The sequence below is a fragment of the Bombus impatiens genome, unplaced genomic scaffold (genome assembly GCF_000188095.3).
Source record: "Bombus impatiens unplaced genomic scaffold, BIMP_2.2 scf_0060, whole genome shotgun sequence".
In the NCBI taxonomy this organism is placed as follows: domain Eukaryota; kingdom Metazoa; phylum Arthropoda; class Insecta; order Hymenoptera; family Apidae; genus Bombus; species Bombus impatiens.
The window spans coordinates 678,996-694,109 of record NT_176479.1 but is presented as its reverse complement, the minus strand read 5'-3'; the positions used below and the strand labels follow the sequence as shown (position 1 = coordinate 694,109).

The following is a 15,114-nucleotide window of genomic DNA, read 5'->3' as shown; positions in this document are numbered from 1 at the left end:
GTACGTTATTTTATTATTCTTATCGTTCCAGTAGAGTTATGTTTTTTATTTTTCCATTTTTACGACATTTTTCTTTCATTCAAGCCTGAAACTCTCCGAGTTAGTTATTTATTTGGATCATCTTCTCCTTTTTCATATTATCTCCGCTTTTCTAAATTTTCATTTATTACATAAAGACTAATAGTGTCTTACGATATACAACAAATTCGATTATTTTATACAAAATTGTGGGCTCAATTTCAAAACGTTAAACCTTATCGCATTTTAATAATTCTAATCTCTTTGCTTCCTTTCGTGTAAAATTGGCAAAAAGGAAAAAAATGAAGAAGATGATGAAACCTGTTGAATCGAGATTAATATTATTTCGATATACCACAAATTATTTCCACGTTGTTTTCGTCTGCTTTTGTTTTCAATGTAATCACATCGGCTGGTGTTTCGTTATGCATTTAATCGAATTTCGTTTCCCTCGGACGCCAAAGAGAAGCAGAGAAAAAACAGAGGTTATTGAATCAAGGACTGATTCTACGAACGACTTCGAGGTTGTTTTCCATCCATTTTGCAATCAACGCTCCGGATGTTTAAGTATTCAATATTCGAAGGAAAATTAAAGGGAGCACATCGGTTGTTTGATTGTTTGTCGAATAACATGGCTCGCCATTGCGTATGTTACACACCATTTTTCTTAACAAATTGTATAATGACGAAATCATTACGTAGGAGGTTTATATTACAAAATATCGCATCGAACTACTTTTACAAGTATTTCGATACACGCTAACTCTTGTTAATGTTTTGAAGAAAGCAATTGGTTTTTAATATACATTATGACACTTGTTCTATTTGCTTGATAGAAATATAAATTTTATTTCATGCGCAAAGATTTCCTTTTTTATATGATAAACGATAAACGAAACGATGGCAAAATTTAAAATCGCGAAAGAACTAAGTTACGTCGATTTTCATTTTCATTAAAATTGATACTCTTTGATATAAAGAGCAGCTACTTCTCGTGATTGTCCTTGTTTCGAATTTCATATTCATCTCGTTTGACGAACGTGTTCGACAAAAACTGGCCAGAATTGACATAACCGGCAAGAAGCTCTAAGTGATGGAGTAATCGTTGGTAATAACACGGTTTCCTCTGATTTTCTTGGATTCGTTTAACGCGATTGTATGCTTTACTAATTAATACGTACATTGTATAACCAGTTTGTATCGTAGATCGTTTTTTATAACTATTGGCTCTAACTATTATCCTACCAGCTTCTTCGATCGAGAGACTCTTAAATGGAATTTAAGTCGATGTTAAATTCTATTTATTAACTAACTTAACAGTTAGCAAATTAACATTGGGCATATTACAATTATTAGATCTTTTTATTAAAAAGGCATTCGTTTTTTTTCAGAAACTTTTCGACTAAAAGCTTGTATTAATTAATTTCAATCGACTTTCTAATCAATTTAAAACCCTCGTTAATTGATCCTCGATTCGTCGTTTATTCATTGATTCCATTGCTGTAGAATTTCTATTTTCTCATGAAAACATTTTTCTTATTATCGTATAATACTTTCGCGACTTAATTCTGACGATTGAAAAATAAATGTACACGTCGTAAACTATATTATTTATGCCATAAATGTTCAAGATGATATCGATCGACAGGTATTACATATATTTTCTTCAAAAAGAACGAACACTCGCGAGAATCGTAATACTCTTAACTATTTCTGACGCAATGCCATCCTTCTTATTCGTCTTATGCTAAAACACTTTATAGAGTCCCAATTCTCTGCATCTGTTTATTAAATCGTTACGTGAACGAAACGATTAAAATTCGTGGATATTTTACATGTAACATCCCGTACACAGTCTACTCGACTATCCAACGTTGAAAGAATACGCGTTGAATTGCATGTCATCGCATCATTTCGATCTTGCAATTAATATGACGGTCCAAACTTCAGCCTCACCTTGCGATCTATATACACGTAGACAGGAAATATCGATGGTATATCGGCGAGGATCACCACGCGACGCAAAATACGCAACACTTTCCTGACGTCAACGTATTTATTGGCTATTACGTTGCAGACAATATTGCGCGTATCCAGCAAAAAATAATGCCACGTAGATTATGCAATTGAAATGGTGAGAATCTCCGTTATCAAGTGACGCTCGGATCGAAAGGGATCGAAACGAACATAAAACGAGTGTAAAGTATTGACATTATCTTTCACGAACGTTATCTTCGAGATCTTCCTTTCTTATGAATTCGAGAAATAAAAAACCTTAAGTACTTGAGAGATTTGGTGCTTCTCGATATCGCGTAGTTGACGCGTGGAAAATTAATAAGAGTCTTCCAGTAACTAACAATCTTTGCAAGGGAAAGGGAAAGAAAAAGATTCTGTAAGAGTTGTTTTATTTTTACGAGATATCGAATTGCGGAATGATTCTGTGGAAAAACTTACTAACGATTGTTTATCGATAACAACGGTACGTACGGTTTTCAATGAAATTATTAATAGAGAAATTCAACGAAAAAGTAATACACGTGCATTCTTTCCAAGAAAGAAAGAATGAAAGTTTACAGTAAAATTCGTATTATCCATATTTATTTAACGAGCTTTATTATATGATACTATATTTCAACGTTTGACGTGAAATCGTTACGCAGATTTTCTTTATCGAAGTTAAACTTCAGTCAGAATTTTCTCAAACTGAACTTTGTCGTTTATATCACTCCTTCCGTGAGTTCCCTGTCATAAGCATATTTATCGGTTTCTGGATTATTGATGATACGGACAACCTTCGAGTTAAACGTTCAACATTAAACCAAATATTCCGAAAACTCGAGACGTTCGAAAGCCTTGACAAAAGGGGGAAACCATAGAAACGAGGGAGGAAACGAAGAAGACGTAAAAAATTGGAGAGCATAGAAAGAAAGAAATATCGTGTGTCGCAACAGCGTGTTTTCTCCTTTTCGTAAATCGAGCGAACGTTAAAAAAGAAGAGAAAAAGAAATCGTTTCGGTTGGAAACAGGCGAATTCCGCGGACTGGACATCCTCGAAGCCTTTTTAATCGTCGACTGCTAATAGCCCATCGTCGTCTGCCAGGTGAGTCATCGTTCTGCATTCGTTCCATCGGTCAAGCCTGGAGGTGACCCTATGGAGTGATCTCGCGAGGATTGACCCACGAAAAAACGCCGGAAGTCAGCCACGTAATCCACTCGGGCACGCCAAGGCCTTCCACGAGTACGAGCCCTAAACGGTCACCAATTATCGTCTAGCAAGCGAGCGTCCTCTGGCTTTCAATAGCTTTTCATCGTTTGTTACGTTCGTACGATGGAACAGCCTCGAATTTTTCGATCTTTTAATCGTTCTCTTATCGATGCATCTTCTGTTTAAAAATCTCAATTTATATGTTCTTCGTCGAAGAACGAACAGATTTTATTCTACGCTACCGACTTGCGGAATAATCTCCTGTCACGTTCTTTATTTTTCATTAGAATAATTCATTACTATGTATATGTACTATGTAGTATGTTTTATTCAGTTTTACAGCTAAGAATTACACTTGCTTTACAACAGTCTACTTTTGCAAAGATATCTTACAGAGTGATTCAATAATATATATACTGCATAATTCATTAAAAAGATCCAATAGAAACGTCAACAAAGGCATAGCTCCATCCATTTTGTCTCTAACACTGACTGCGGTTGCTCTTTCTTTGCCCACTTGGTGAGTCGGAACGATGTGTATCGTATAAACGTCTCATCTATCTGTCCTAAAAATACTCTCTAGCTTATCGCCTTAGTCACAAGCTTCTGGTGCTGCGTAATAAGCCTCTATTATCATGTGACCGTGGTTTCTGGCGATTTTTATCGGCATATGGGAGTCCACCGACTTTTGTTTACGATTTTTCAACGAACGACCATGAGATTCTCTCGTATCTCGTCCGTAAATGGAAATCCAGTGCCAGTTTCGTGATCATCGTCCACGTCCATTGTTGACAAAGTTTACAAAGTTTGTATAAAGATACCATATTCGACGAACAGTGAAGATAGACTGTGTAGCGGTGCTATAGTACGATATAATTTTATTTATCGATCGTCGTTAATTTAATTCGTTCCAGATCCAACTTCTTTAGACTATAGGAGAAATTTCATTTTATCAGCTACTAACGATAAGAGTACTTGCAGGATGAAATACTTGAAGCTGTCAGTCAACGTGTTAATAAAATGTCAAGCAATTGCAAAAATCCACGAAATATATTACAGCAGACAAGACCGCGAGAAGGCAGACGTGTAAAAAGAAGCCACGCGGAAGAGAAGCGGAAGGAGGAGCAAAATGCGAAGAAAACGATGGAACTCCGTGGCGCGTGTTGCGGCATTTGCGAAACGATTTGGTATTATTATTAGTCGAATCGTTGGAATCGCGCAAGGTCGCGTCACCTCGTCTCCTGCCCCTTCGCGGCTCTCTCTCTCTCTCTCTCTCTCTCTCTCTCTCTCTCTCTCTCTCTCTCTCTCTCTCTCTCTCTCTCTCTCTCTCTCTCTCTCTCTCTCTCTCTCTCTCTCTCTCTCTCTCTCTCTCTCTCTCTCTCTCTCTCTCTCTCTCTCTCTCTCTCTCTCTCTCTCTCTCTCTCTCTCTCTCTCTCTCTCTCTCTCTCTCTCTCTCTCTCTCTCTCTCTCTCTCTCTCTCTCTCTCTCTCTCTCTCTCTCTCTCTCTCTCTCTCTCTCTCTCTCTCTCTCTCTCTCTCTCTCTCTCTCTCTCTCTCTCTCTCTCTCTCTCTCTCTCTCTCTCTCTCTCTCTCTCTCTCTCTCTCTCTCTCTCTCTCTCTCTCTCTCTCTCTCTCTCTCTCTCTCTCTCTCTCTCTCTCTCTCTCTCTCTCTCTCTCTCTCTCTCTCTCTCTCTCTCTCTCTCTCTCTCTCTCTCTCTCTCTCTCTCTCTCTCTCTCTCTCTCTCTCTCTCTCTCTCTCTCTCTCTCTCTCTCTCTCTCTCTCTCTCTCTTCGCGGCTCTCTCTCTCTCTCTCTCTCTCTCTCTCTCTCTTTCTCTGTGCCTCCTTCCCTTGTATCGTCGTAGTCACGATCGTGAACGCAGGCCCGTGGAAGCGAACGTGGAACGTCCTTTTCGCCGGGTCGACGCTAAAAAGGCGATGACGAACGCCCGAGATTGAAAATTCGGCGCGTGTAGATCGACCTCCTCGTGTCGCGCGAACATCGACCACGTGCGATTAGATCGATCACGGATCGAAACGTGTCGCGGATCGAAACGACAGAAGATAAGAATACACGACGCGAAGCTCCCTCGCGTTCTACCAAGGCCACCTACCAAATTCCCATTGGGGATTATCGCGACAGATTAAGTGTCCAGACATTCGATGTAACACAAGGACCGTATTATTATGGACGATGATATGGTTTGGTAGTTACTACGTAGTCTTGGAAATATTTGCTGTAAGTTGAATGGGGTGAAAATTTCAAATGGGAATTTTGTTATCGGCAAATAGCGTATTATTTAATGGAACGATTAATTTTGTAACTTCTTCTTTGCGTTTAGGGAAGATTAGAGGAAACTTGAATATTTTACATTGGTAAGCATTTCAGATGGAGAGGAAAATCACATCGAGGAGATGAAGATATTAATTGGACAATTAGGCCTGTGATAATTATTTTATATTGTTTGAAAGTTTTGAGAATCAGGTAATTTACAGACTGAGGAACGAGATAGGCTGTAACATGTACATAGTTAAGAACATTTTTCCAAGCGTATTATGTACAAGTTTTGCAAAATTGAGACGGTGTTGAATCTGTTTAATTAATAAATCGAATAGACAACCAGATATTTTACTTATCCTTGAAGATCCAATCAAAAGAATTATTGCTCTTGTCGTAAACTCGCACGGATGATATCTTGTATTTTCTCGTTGCATTCCTCACATTAACGAAAGGTTTGATTCAAAGCCAAGATTTTGTAGCAGGAAGCAATTACGAGGTCGAAGGTGGTGTGCTGCTTCGACGATAGCCACCGTTCCTGCACTTTGCCAGCGCGTTCCATTCTTTTTTCCGTCTGTGCATTCCCGGCCGTTTCCACTTAACGCCAGAATCCATTTTCCCGTCTATTCGCTTATTTCGCGGCTCGTGTTGCTCCACAGTCTGTGCATATCTTTCCTTCTTCACTTCGAGTGTCGGTGTCTGTCTTCTCTTCTTTTTCTTTGTATTTACCAAAGAATTATGGTTTTACAGTTTCGAACGTTTAATCGTCTCAAAGGAAGAACATCTTTTAATATCAAGTTTCCATTTCTTACTTTTTGTTTACTCTTTAAGAATTTTTATTCTTAATTACAGATGTAGAAACAGTCATCGCGAAATTAATTTTGCGCACAAGTATTACTCGAGAATATAATGCCATACTTTGGCAAAAGTTTTCTAGTAATTGACATATGTGCGTGATAAATAATCGAACTAAATTACGATATAAAGATTTCGTATTACGTGTTTGTAAGTGGTTTGTAATATTCCAACTGATTGTTTTTGGTCGCAGGCAAGTTGAAACCGTAAAGGTTGTTGCGTTTCAAAGAGAATGAACGGAATTTATTAAGTTTACTAGAACAACGATTAGTAACTTACAAAGATAAAATAACAATAATAGAGGCGATAGTATTTTTTTGGCTGAAAGGAAACGTTCTTGCGTTGTCGAAATTACATCTTCCTTGCGAACTCTGCTTTTGGAAAACTATTACCGTGACGAATGAAAACAATAATAGAAAAATAAACTGAAATTACGACTTGTGAAATATTACGATATATAGGATGAATTTTGATCGTATAAACACAGTAAAATAAAATAGTCGTAGGAATAGTAAAGCTTCTTTGGGCGAAGAACATTCATCAAAACTAAATCATCGAAATCGTAAACCTTGTTATACACCTTGCTAAGATTCGAAAACGGTTACAATGGTTACAGTCGCAATGTTTATTTTACGACGCACGTGTCGGTTGCGTCGACCATTTTGCCATCCAAGGACGGTGATAGCGATTTCGCTTCCTAGAACACGAGGGGTATCGCTGATAACAGGCGCAGTTTGCTTCGAGATCACAGCTCGTCCCGAGGTGACCGGTTTTATCGATTTTCTTCGTAGAATCAACGTTCTCCCGACAACCATCGAAAAAGGATTCTGCGTTGCTTTGCCGAATGTCAGCAATCAACCGGTCAGTCTCTCTATTTTTACGCTCGTAATCGTAAACTTTGTTTAAAAACCACGATAGAAGCCGCGCTACGTTCGCAGTGATCCAAACATTTCGGGACTGAATATGATTTATTATACACCAGAAGCCAAAATTTCGGATCACTTTTCAAATTCTAGGAATTATATCGAATTTTCTACCAATTTTATTATTCATTTATTTCCTCCAATTAACGTTACATATCATCGACGTGTAATTTCTTTTATTTCGGTTCGGTTAAGAAAAACATGCTCTTTTGCTACATGTTTTCATCGTTATGGAACATCTAATTGCCGATTTTTGGATGTTAATTAATTGTACGTATGTTTCATTGCATATTTCTATTGTAAAATTAGTATTATATCGTTATATAGAAATGTGATACGACGCGTATCATCGAGCTTTAATATAAAAATGAATTTAAAACGTGTTTCTTCAATCACGAACCTGCAAATCAAAGATGAAATGGTTTCCCAATATGAAGCTAGAAATATAACATTGAAATATCAGGAACGTGGAATAAAATTTTATTTACCGCAACAGAGGACAGTGACGCAATCGAGGCGATCGGATGTGGATCCTTCGCGACGTTTCCGGAACAGCGGCGGTTCCGTTAGGATGCAACGAACTGCGCCGAGTAACTGTAAAGGACTCGGCTGTGCTAACCTGTTGCAGCGGCCAACACGTTACGTCACGGTCGTAATGACGTTTATTAATAACGTTTCTCCGGAGAATGGCCGCTGAATCGCGTTTAGAAAGATTCAGAGATTGTAACAGTAGATACACGAACTGAAAACTTACTACAACCGGAAGAATGATATTGCATGACGTTTTATTAAATTTGTCAGATCACGTAAATTTCTCGTGTACAATATCAAGCGAAACAATTCCTCGATCGAATTATTGCTTGAATATATTTAAAACATAAGTGAGATTTGGAATGCTCGTTGTTTGAACGTGTTTGAGAATGTTTGACTATGAAGAATATTCTGAATGACGATTTTGAGCGAAGTGTTTCAATAGTACAAAACGATAATAAAATACAATAAGCATTATAAATAGCAAATACAAATAGTACAAAAAAATAGTAAAAAACATTTTAGATTCGTTAGAATTCCCACCTTCCTTGTGTACAATTTGAACAAAATTATTACATAACCTAATATTCTACATCAAGTTGCCACAACCATTTAATAATGTTGCTGAACTATAAAAACCACGCAGATTTATCAACGTCTGAAGCCTGTTTTAAAACATCAACATTTATCTCTATCTGAGACCTGAGTGAAATGAATGTGAGTAAAAGGAAAGAAATCAAACTACCACTGCTACCACTATATCTTTCTAACACTTTTGTCAAGAATTTTCATCTTCGTAATCGTAACCATAACTGTATCATGGTCACATATTATACTCTATATAACACGATACATTTATTCATGGAGCCACACAGTAAACATACAAATATATCACCTTTGCACATATACGTTTGAGAGGACAAGATAACGGGATCACTGGAAATTGTAAATATCTCGTACTTGTTGCAATTTTACTACTGGAAGTACGCGGTGTCATGTGCACTCGACCGATTAATTTCTACGGGTCATCTGCATATTCATGAGGGCGCGATCGCTCGCCTAAGCTTTTCCCACGTAAATCTCATTTCTTAATTGGCTCGTAATCGCGTTCTGTTCCCACTGGTGTAAAGGCGCGAGCATCTAGCCATAGGTTATCTCGTTCGGGAGATAAAAAACGATCACCTGTAAATCCATTACGCTCAGCTTCCTGCCAACAACTCGTTCTAGACCAAACATCTATTTGCCAACACAATAAAAACGAACATCCCGGACACGCGATTCCCAGAGTTTCGTTTCCCGCCGCTGTTTTAATTTGGTCGAGCAAAAATTCCTTTGTCCTTGCATCGTATCACGTGCTTCCTTTTGCTATATTTATTACTTGCTTTGTCAATTATTGGATTTTGATTAATTCGATTATTTTTCTTTGTTATTCATTGGAACCGTGTTATTATTTGTTGTTGCTTTATTATCGGTTTTTTTTATTTAATAATATCTTGCTGTTTTTCTTTATTTATCACCGTATCTTATGCATAATCGCTATTGTATGTATATCAGAAGCGGATAATTAATCTTGCACAAGATATTCAAGAATGGAGTATCTTTCGCATGAATCTTTATTTTTACTGGAAAAACAACGTGAAAGTTCGTTCTCAAAAATATTCTCAGATTTTTCGAAAATTTAGAGTATAGAATAGCATTTCTATAGATAAATATAGAGATGGTATGGCAGTGTTATAGACGTAAGTATAACGCGAATTTTACGAATTATGTAATCCTAGAATTAATGGTAAGAGTAGCACAATTAAAATAATCAGATCGATCCAACGTTCAAACGGATAGATATGGCGATTAATTGTAATTTTCGATTAATTAGAATCTGTCATCTGAAAGTAACAGGCTCGAAACGAATTTGCGAGTCACGTTGTATCTGATCGTCGTAACTGTATCTCTCGTTCTTCCGTGTTTTATTCCTTCAACCTTTCTATCAGTCAGGGACAAACTCGACGTGTCGTCAGCTGTAATTAGCTTCTGATAAGGCGTTATGTCGCTAAACAGCGATGCCACGCGATTATCTATGCCGTTACAACCATTGATATGCGTAGTAGCGTATTTTGATATCTGATGTTTTGAAAACACAACGTGGTTCTTTCCATTCCAGTAATATCTGATTGCCTGTGTTCGTCTCAAACCTTACGACGTCAGATGAAATTTTCTCAAAGGTGGCTCGAAATAAACGAAAACGATACTTGAAACTCGCCTCTTAAAAATCGTAATCGCGTTATAGCTGTAACAATTAGAAATATTAATTGCAAGATACGACACGTAGAAAAACGACTATGTTAGCCTATATGAAATATGCAACATCGTATCGTAGAAACAAATATCCGAAGAGAAATCGTAAACTTTAATACAATTCGCCGTCTATTACCGTCTTATGGATTACTTTGTTACAATACACTCGTGAGCTTAGTTATAGTTTTAGAAGAACATCAATTTGCAGTGTTGCAGGATTAATTTGAATAGCGGAGATTCCACTGTAAACTATTACGTTAATTACAGGATAAAAATAAAAACTGAGAAGAAAATCATAAATTTCAATATCGAATAGCACGAATTATTCTATTAACCTAGATAAAATATTGAATATCGTGTCGTAAAAATAAAAATCTGAGAGAAGTCATAAATCATAAACTTTATGAACGTTTGTTCTAGAAGAATATCGAATATCGTTTATATTCTAAGATTAATTCGGAGGTTCGACTGTAAATTCTCGGCCCGACCAGGCGCCATCGAAGGCCATCCAACGAAAATTATCTACGAACGAAGCTCTTCTCTCTACTAATGCTCATCCATCACGATAGGTTTCCCGCTCGTAAAAATCCCGGTATCTCCGATATCCAGCGACCTTGAACTTCGTATGGGCGACCCGGTCAGCTTCAGCTCGGACACTGCAAAGCCGGTCTTATCCGCACGGCATATAAATTACGTTATTTTTGCCGCGTTCCGCGTTCGAGGCTCGAGCTGTAAGACGATTACGTGGTGGTGGCCTCGGATAGAAAAAGATAGGAGACGATAAAAGAAAGAGGAAGTCGGGAAAGACGGAAAGAGACGCGATGCCCGACCAGACGAACCTGGAAAATAATTAATCGAATCACGTATTGCGTGGCTCTCACGTGAAACTGTGACCGGACGACTTGGCCTTGAACCGGGCCCTGTCAACGTGACTTCCTTTGGCTTATTCTCGCCTTTTCTTTGTCCTGCTCTCGTTTCCCTCTCCTCGAAAATGTTCCTTGCACGATCACGGTTTGCTGAATTTTCATTTGATACAGCGTTTAATCGAGGAATCTGTAGCGACGAGAAACATTTTAAAAAGCTCTAATATTCACGTGATATTTATCGGAAAGGAAACAAGGTACGACAATTCATTGGTAGGAACTGTCGGTTGACTGTGAATTCCTAGCAAGTTTGAAAAAGTATTTGCTGTCTGTTTATTTTATTATTGGCAAATTATTGGCAAGTGGAACTACCTTCTTATTGATATAAATTATAATTACGTGTCTCCATTGTTTGATCAGGAAAAGGCCACAATTTGCATCATTTTTTATCACACCTTTAACCACACCACTTTAATTTTAGTGGTTAACCACACTTCGGTAATTTTAGCGTTAATTCTAAATTGGAAAACCTAGGCCAGGTTACTCCGAATGCTTGAAGCTTCTGTTCTTCTTCTTCTTCGGTCTCGTGTTCGTCATCTTTGTGCGCCTTGTGCTGACACGTGGAAGTAAAGGAATATTTTGTTGGTTTGGTCGGTCCATAGGGTGACCTTGAATTTTTTTAGATTCCGTTATGAAATTGACATCAGTTATACATCCGTCTAACAGTTTCTCTTCGTTTGATTAAAACTCTCGTTTACGCTAGTTTACGATATTATTACGAGAAGTTCTTGGCCTCAGGTTATTTTCAGGCGAGTGCGGTTAATGAACGCTGTACGTTTTCGTGGGCGATGTAAAAGTTGGATGATATTTTTTTTTTTTTTTTTTTTTTTTTTTTTTTTTTTTTTTTTTTTTTTTTTTTTTTTTTTTTTTTTTTTTTTTTTTTTTTTTTTTTTTTTTTTTTTTTTTTTTTTTTTTTTTTTTTTTTTTTTTTTTTTTTTTTTTTTTTTTTTTTTTTTTTTTTTTTTTTTTTTTTTTTTTTTTTTTTTTTTTTTTTTTTTTTTTTTTTTTTTTTTTTTTTTTTTTTTTTTTTTTTTTTTTTTTTTTTTTTTTTTTTTTTTTTTTTTTTTTTTTTTTTTTTTTTTTTTTTTTTTTTTTTTTTTTTTTTTTTTTTTTTTTTTTTTTTTTTTTTTTTTTTTTTTTTTTTTTTTTTTTTTTTTTTTTTTTTTTTTTTTTTTTTTTTTTTTTTTTTTTTTTTTTTTTTTTTTTTTTTTTTTTTTTTTTTTGGTTTGTTTCGAAGCTTCCTGCTAGTAACGCAAACGGTGAAACTGTCTTGCAAAATTTTCTGAACAACGAAGGGCTGTGATACGATCGTAATGTTAATGATATTTGTTCGTTTAGATTGAAACAGCCATTTTCATGACAATATAAAAATGAGATATTCTTGTTTCTGGTCTCAATATTTCTGGAAACGATGAGTGACGTTTTTTTTATCTTATCTTTCAAAATTTAGCGTATAACAACGTAGTAAAATGGTAATATTAACAATATTTAGATTGAGATCTGCATAGACATGGTTCTCATGAAAATGTAAATATCACGTGTGTTTTTTTTTTGCATTTTTGAACTTCCATAAATCATGGATAAGTTTTCGCCAGAATATTTACGACTTGTCTGAATGTCTATCGTATGTAACGAAAATGTAGAATAAGATGGTAATATTTCGATTTAGATTTAAATAATCACGGTTACCTAGCAATTTTCAGTAATTATCAATTGTGCTTCTGGTCGTTCGAGTATAATCACGTCTTTTTGCATTTCTCAAACTTTCATAAATCATGGATAAGTTGTCACGAGAATATCTATGACTTGTGTTTTGATATTTATCGTACGTAACGAAAATGTGAAATAAGATTTAGGTAATATTTGGATTTAGATACGAATAGTCAGGGTTAGGTAGCTATTTCAGTAATTTTCACGTTTGTAGTCATACGAACTAGTAGTGATTACCGATGCTAATAAATAGTAATTGATAATAGTCGTTAGGTAAGCATGTAATTTTCTTCTGAAACTTATATATAACGATATGGAATAATGGAATGGTAATAAAGTTTAGATTGGAATAATTACGTTAGTTAGTAATTACCAGTGATTATATATTTACAATCATTCGGAAATAGTTACGTTTTATAACCGTGCGTAATCATTACACTTGACAATAAAAAATAATCGATTATAGATAAGGTAATAGTCGTTAGGTAACTGTTAGGTAATAGACAATAGGAGCTACTGCTTTTAAGTTAAAATGAAACCTATGTAGCCTTAGATCACTAATGATAATAGTAAAGAACAATGTTTAAAGTAATCAATTTGATACTCGTTTAATTATTCAATGACACTCATTTCGTCTAACTCAGATTTCAGTAATATGTATATATTTGAATCATTCATGGTTGTTCCTCATTATACAATGATAATGTAAAAGCACTTGCAATTAGCTGAACTTATCAAGCATAAGCATGCGATACACGCGTTCTTTGAAATCCTTGACTGGAACATTATACAATCAATCCTTTAAATTATTCCAAATTAGCGTAAAAAATACAAGGACAACCAACTAGAAACGAGTTATCGAGCATTGTCATCAAACTTCGCCGGCTTCTGTACAGATCGAAAAATGTCGGAAATCGTTAAGTTAAATTGTTTAGAACTTGAAGAAGTAATCTTCAAATGACATCTTTCTACATCAATTGCCTTCATTAGATAATGAGGTCTAGAATTACGCCATATAAATATCGTTCAATCACTCACGGCCAAGCATATTTTCTGAACCATTTATATCCACGTTTAATTTTTTCACTGTTCTAAACTCGCAAAAAAACCTGAGGAATTTCCGGAATACCTATCAATATATTTGCTACAATATACAGTCAGTTTTTAAGTTAAACGTTCGAAAGATTTTTCAAGAAAGATAAAAATTCGATTCAGAGAAATTTACGAGCGAGATTCTGCTGGACACCGATGACTCACGTTACCTACGAAGAGTTAACGGTCTATACGTACACGAAACACGTGGCACATTCTGGTATTGTTGGCCGATCAACTAGATGTTCATCGCATGGCGCTATAACAACGCGTGCAATCGATTCATTCGATCGATATGACTAAACAACATCGATGGGATCGTGTACTCATGGACTTATGCTCGCGTTGGATATCGTCGCCGGTGTCATACATCGTCAGGTGAAACGGTGGCTGTCAGAATAACAGGAAATCAGACACTGACGAGCACGGCATCGATGTTACCAAGCTTCAGTTTAGTAATTGCGACACCAGCCGGACGATAACGCCGTCGACAGGTGATTACGAATATCAGGTGTCTTTACACATCCGTTGTTTGCCGTATGACACCGTCGATGTTTTTCGATCACCTGCGAACCATCGGCGTGCACAAACCGTCGAGTGAAAATTTTCCTTCGGGTTGACGACTGAGTTTTAAACCTCTTTCAGCAAATCGGATCAGATCGATAATCTAACTAAAATCTCACCTTCGAACTTCTTTCTGTCTTATAGCTGACTTACAGCTCGCAAAGTAGACTTACAATGAAACAGCTGTATAATTCAACAGAGACACAGATAACTATATAATACAAATTCTATATAATATCGCCATTAAATGATCAAATAATTCGATCGTGAAACAATATCCCGTTCTGCTCTGTTAAAGTTCGACAAAATCTCGATTCACCAAAAAATGTCCAGCCCTGAAAACACCTATACCTCAAAAATCATTCTTATTTTCTAATCGTTATAAAATTACTCGTCCAGCAAAAATCCAACATCCATCTCTCTACGATGCATCTTCCTTCGACAACCTGCAACGTACAACCTCCTTCTCGTTTCCACGATTACGAGACATTTGATTATTCTCGAAGCAAACACGATCAACGAACACGTGTACGCGATGAATCGTTCGTGCAGAATCTTCGGCCCTCGTTCAGCGTAAGAAAGGATTGACCTCGATGGCCGGTCCCTGAGTAATCACGGTCGTCTCCTTTGGCGAACCGAGAACGAACTTTTTTTCAGTGGCGGGTGCACGCTGTTCTCTCCCTCTTTCTCTTTCTCTCGTCGCCGTTTCAGCAGCCAGCACGGCTT

General features: G+C 36.5%; 1 protein-coding gene across 1 annotated transcript; it reads right to left on the bottom strand.

Annotated features, from left to right (window-relative positions):
* Positions 1-5,656: 5,656 nt before the first annotated feature.
* LOC117152548 lies at positions 5,657-8,628 on the bottom strand. Its single transcript, XM_033324716.1, has 3 exons — positions 8,615-8,628; positions 7,762-7,895; positions 5,657-6,220 (listed from the first exon to the last, which is right to left on the bottom strand). Exons 1-3 carry the CDS (start codon positions 8,626-8,628, stop codon positions 5,991-5,993), a joined length of 378 nt encoding a protein of 125 aa, XP_033180607.1. The 3' UTR covers positions 5,657-5,990.
* Positions 8,629-15,114: the final 6,486 nt, after the last annotated feature.

Excerpts from the sequence above, each read along its gene's own strand:
- LOC117152548 (XM_033324716.1), bottom strand. Across the intron at positions 6,221-7,761 it reads CACTGTCCTCTGTTGCGGTA|CAAAGAAAAAGAAGAGAAGA; the intron begins AATAAAATTTTA and ends CTTTGGTAAATA.